Source organism: Arachis ipaensis, chromosome B10, assembly GCF_000816755.2.
Source record: "Arachis ipaensis cultivar K30076 chromosome B10, Araip1.1, whole genome shotgun sequence".
In the NCBI taxonomy this organism is placed as follows: domain Eukaryota; kingdom Viridiplantae; phylum Streptophyta; class Magnoliopsida; order Fabales; family Fabaceae; genus Arachis; species Arachis ipaensis.
This window is the reverse complement of record NC_029794.2, coordinates 13,387,329-13,392,767: the sequence shown is the minus strand read 5'-3', so window position 1 is coordinate 13,392,767 and position 5,439 is coordinate 13,387,329. Positions and strand designations below refer to the sequence as shown.

The following is a 5,439-nucleotide window of genomic DNA, read 5'->3' as shown; positions in this document are numbered from 1 at the left end:
GAAGACGGCGTGATCCCGTGATATACACCCGGCATGAGAGGAGATGCGCCACAAAGCGAGATCGGAAAGACGGCGAAGAAAGGCTGAAGAGAACACGACGACCCGTGATAATGGGCGCAACCCCGTTTCACCGTTCCATCGTCGAGGTCCGGCTACCAAAGCACTTTGATAAGCCGACGGACATGAGGTACGACGGAACTCAAGACCCACAGGAGCATCTCACGGCCTTCGAGGCCAGAATGAACCTGGAAGGAGTAGGCGACGAAGTGAGGTGTCGCGCCTTCCCGGTCACTCTGGCGGGACCTGCCATACGGTGGTTTAACAGCCTCCCGCAGGACTATGTTGCCAGGTTTTCGGACATTAGCCGCAATTTCTTGGCCCAATTCACTACCAGAATTGCAAAGGCGAAGCACCTGATCAACCTGCTTGGGGTGGCACAAAGACCCGGCGAGCCGACCAGAAAATACCTGGATCGGTTCAACGACGAGTGTTTGGAGATTGACGGGCTAACCGATTCGGTGGCTAGTCTGTGTTTCATGAATGGACTTCTGAACGAGGATTTCAGGAGGCATCTCACCACGAAGCCGGTGTGGACGATGCAGGAGATCCAAAGCGTGGCCAGGGAATATATCAACGATGAAGAAGTCAGTCAAGTCGTGGCTGCCAACAAGCGGCAGCCCACCTACAATCAACCTCGGCAGCACGGGGGCGGGGAAAGACAGAAGGAGCACGCCAGAGACGGCGGTCCGGGCAAGACATCCAGGCCGTTCCCCCGAGTCGGGAAGTTCACCAATAACACCCCTCACCGCCCCCATCATAGAAGTTTATCAACAGATAGCCAAGAAGGGAATTTTGTCGAAGCCCCGACCTCTAAAGGACCGAACTGGGGGGGACAAGAGCCTCTATTATGATTATCATAAGGGCTATGAACATAAGACACAGGATTGTTTCGACCTGAAAGACGCGCTAGAACAAGCGATTCGGGATGAAAAACTGGCCGAATTCTCCCATCTCATCTGGGAGCCAAGGAGACGAGATCGCAACCGCAAGGGAGAGGACAAGACCCGCGCGGTGAAGCGACGTCATGAGCCAGAGGATAACGAGCACGGCCTTACATAGTGAACGTGGTAACAGCAAGAGACGCGGCTCCAAGGTCGAGGTCGGCACATAAGAAAGACGCCAAAGTCCTGGCGGTTTCCTCATCTTCCGCGCGAAGCTCCAAGAGGGTTCCACCCATCTCATTCGGTCCGGAGGACCAATGGTTCGATGAGGTCGCGGAAAACCCTCCCATGGTCATGACGGCCAGAGTGGGAACCGGCCTCATCAAGCGGATCCTCGTAGACACCGGGGCTAACTCGAATATCATGTTCCGCAACGTGTTCGATGCCTTGGTCTACGGGATGCCGACCTAAAGACTCACCAGCACGGTGTTGTAGGCTTGGGTGACCACTTCATCAAGCTAGACGGGATAATCTCCCTACCGGTGTCCGTAGGACTAGGACAGGGGCGAAGATCGGTAATGGCTGAGTTCGTGGTTCTGCAAGACTCCACGGCCTACAACATCATCCTAGGAAGGAAGACTATCAACGATCTCAGGACAGTGATCAATACAAAGATGTTGGTAATGAAGTTCATCGTTGATGACGGATCCGTGGGATCCATAAAAGGAGACTTGGAAACGGCAGTCGCTTGCGACAATGCCAGTCTCTCCTTAAGGAAGAAATCTAAAGAGGCATCGGGAGTGTTCCTCGCCGACTTGGACGCTAGAGTCAACGACAAGCCAAGACCCGAACCAGAATGGAACTTAGAGAGGTTCAGAGTCGGTGACACAGAGGATTCACCTTCGTGAACAGAAACCTCCCACACGACCTGAAGAAACCCCTAATGGAAATGATCAGGGCTAACGGTGACCTATTTGCTTGGATGCCAGCCGACATGCCAGGGATAGACCCCCAACTAATGTCACATCACTTGGCCGTCAAGGCGGAGGCCAGACCGGTGGCCCAAAGGAGAAGAAAAATGTCACAAGAAACAGCAGAGGAGGTGGCCAGGCAGACGGCCAGCCTCCTCGAAGCGGGATTTATTCGGGAACTCGACTACTCGACATGGCTGTCGAATGTAGTTCTAGTAAAAAAGCACAATGAAAAATGGAGGATGTGTGTGGATTACTCTGATCTCAACAAAGCATGCCCCTAAGGACTGTTACCCCATACCCATGATTGATGCGCTCGTCGACGCGGAAGCGGGATATCGGTATCTGAACTTTATGGACGCTTATTCTAGCTACAATCAGATACCGATGCACCGGCCAAACGAAGAGAAAACATCGTTCATAACGCCGGGGGGAATATATTGCTACAAGGTAATGCCATTCGGCCTGAAGAACGCCGAGGCCACGTACCAAAGGTTAATGAACAAGATATTCAGCTACCTCATAGGCAAAACGGTAGAAGTATACGTGGATGATATCCTTGCAAAGACCACTCGGCCTGAAGACCTCTTAAGTGACCTAGGAAATGTGTTCGCTTCCCTCCGACAACACGGCATGAGGCTCAACCCACTCAAGTGTGCCTTTGCCATGGAAGCAGGAAAGTTCTTAGGGTTTATGATAACCCAAAGAGGGGTGGAGGCCAACCCTGACAAGTGTCAAGCAATACTCCAAATCAAGAGCCCGGGCTATGTCAAGGATGTTCAAAGGTTGTCAGGAAGGCTCACCACACTATCCCGCTTCCTCGGGGCGTCGGCTGCGAAGGCCCTGCCATTTTTCAACTTGATAAGAAAGGGGATAGCATTTGAATGGACCCCGGCGTGTGAGGAAGCATTCAACCATTTCAAAGAGATTCTTGCAACACCACCTGTCCTCGGGAAGCCGAAGGTCGGAGAACCACTCTACCTGTACTTGGCCATAACGGGGGAAGTGATGGCGGCGGTTTTGGTGCGGGAAAAAGGGAAGGTTCAGCAACCAATTTACTTTGTGATCAAAGCACTGCAAGGAGCCGACTTGAGATACAGCAAATTAGAGAAGTTGGCACTTGCACTCCTGACCTCTTCCCGTAGATTACGACAGTACTTCCAAGGCCATCAGATAGTCGTGAGGACAGACCAGGGAATCCACCAGATACTCCAGAAACCCGACTTAGCAGGAAGAATGATGACTTGGGCCATCGAGCTGTCCCAGTACGACTTGCAGTATGAACCCAGGCATGCGATTAAGGCACAGGCCATGGCCGACTTCTTGGTAGAAGTAACAGGGGACCCAACCGAGACAATGAGCATACGGTGGAAGCTCCACGTAGATGGGGCCTCCAACCAGACGTTCAGAAGGGCCGAGATCATCCTGGAGAGCCCCGCTGGAGTCATATATGAACAGTCGATCAAGTTCGAGTTCCCAGTGTCAAACAATCAAGCGGAATACGAAACCCTTCTGGGCGGCTTAATCTTAGCACGAGAAGTCGGGACCACAAGGCTAGAAGTGTGTAGTGACTCGCAGGTCGTCACTTCTCAGGTCAACCGGACCTACCAAGCCAGAGACTCCCTGTTACAGAAGTATCTGGAGAAGGTCAAAGAGTTGAGCAAATAATTCGAGGAGGTCACGATCCAACACGTTCCGAGAGAAAGGAACACACGGGTAGACCTCCTGTCCAAGCTAGCAAGCACAAAACCAGGGGCTGGCAACCGGTCTCTCATTCAGGGTTTGATAAAAGAGCCAGCGGTCACCCTCCACTTGACGAAGGTAGGCCCCTCGTGGATGGATCTGATCACTGACTTCTTGGAAAGCGGAAAAACCCTAATGACGTGAAATCGGCTAGAACATTGAGAAGGGAGGCAACCAAATATGCAATCATACAAGGTCAGTTGTTTAAGAAGGGACTCAGCCAATCCTTGTTAAAATGACTGCATCCCGACCAAACGGACTATGTGCTCAAGGAGGTCCATGAGGGATGCTGCGGTCACCACATCGGGGGAAAAACCCTAGCAAGAAAGCTCATCAGAGCTGGTTATTATTGGCTGTCAATGATGAAGGACTCCAAAGAATTCGTACGGAAATGCGTCTAGTGCCAGGAGAACGCCAATTTCCACAAGGCGCCGGCAACCAAGCTAAGTCTACTAACGTCCTCCCGACCTTTCTCACATTGGGGAGTCGACCACCTGGGACCTTTCTCGGTCGGTCCAGGGCAAGTCAAGTACCTTATAGTTGCTATCGACTACTATACCAAGTGGATAGAGGTTGAGCCATTGGCCAGCATATCCTCATCCAATTGTCGAAAGTTCATGTGGAGGCAAATGGTAACTCGATTCGGCATCCCTGAGGTCATTATCTCTGATAACGGGACGCAGTTTGCCGACAAGAAGTTCACAGAGTTCCTCACCGGTTTAGGCTTAAAGCAAAAGTTCTCATCTGTGGAACATCCCCAGACGAACGACCAAGTTGAGGCCGCGAATAAGGTCATCTTGCTAGGCCTCAAAAAGCGACTGGATAAGAAAAAGGGAGCATGGGCTGACGAACTCGCCTCCGTCCTCTAGTCCTACCGCACAACCCAGCAATCGTCTACAGGAGAAACCCCATTCCGCCTGACATACGAGGTGGATGCTATGATACCCGTAGAGGTCGGCGAACCAAGCCCACGGTTGCTTCTGGGAGGAGAAGAAGAAGCTGTAGAGAAGGACCTAATAGACGATGCCAGAGAAATGTCCCATTTGTCGGAAGCAGCGCTGAAGCAAAGAATGGCCCTACGCTACAACGCCAAAGTGCTCAGGAGAGAATTTGAACAAAATGACCTGGTTCTATGGCGCAACGACATCAGGATGCCGACTCAGGGGGAAGGTAAGCTGGCAGCCAACTGGGAAGGCCCTTACAGGGTCAAAGAGGTGATCGGTAGGGGCGCCTACAAGTTGGAAAGACTCAACGGCAAGGAAGTCCCGAGAACATGGAACGCGGGTAACTTAAGAATATTTTATTCTTATTTCAAACACGCCGAGTAGGCGACCTGACTAGCTCAGTAAGACCTGGTTCTTACTTTACCATCAAATAATTTACTTCTGTTAAATACTTATCATTGCAATAGACTTGTCCAACTGTCGATTAATGTTCACTTGTTAATGTTCACTCGTTAAGTTTACTTTTCCCCACTTACACATCCCACGACGACAAACTTCTTATGATACATGCTAAACGAGGCAACAACATGGTACCCCGGGACTGATCACCCCGGAAACCAACTAAGTTAACGCCATAACAAACGGCTGTAGCGATGATGAAGCCACGACTTGGCTTCGTCAAATTACCAACGCAACGGTAAACAAACGCAAGCGACAAACCAATACCAACAAAACGGTAATAAAATAGAACGAGAATGCACTACCAAGTAAGCGGAGGAAAACATTAACCATAAGCCGATTAGGCGACTACTAAAGCAGGTCAAAGTCTTAAGATCCAAC

General features: G+C 51.0%; 1 protein-coding gene across 1 annotated transcript; it reads left to right on the top strand.

Moving 5' to 3' along the window:
* On the top strand, positions 111 to 911 carry LOC107620165. The gene has a single exon (XM_016322373.1). The coding sequence runs from the start codon at positions 111 to 113 to the stop codon at positions 909 to 911; it is 801 nt and encodes a 266-aa protein (XP_016177859.1).

Bases quoted from the DNA above. Each gene is read 5' to 3' on its own strand.
- LOC107620165 (XM_016322373.1), top strand. From the start codon at position 111: ATGGGCGCAACCCCGTTTCACCGTTCCATCGTCGAGGTCCGGCTACCA.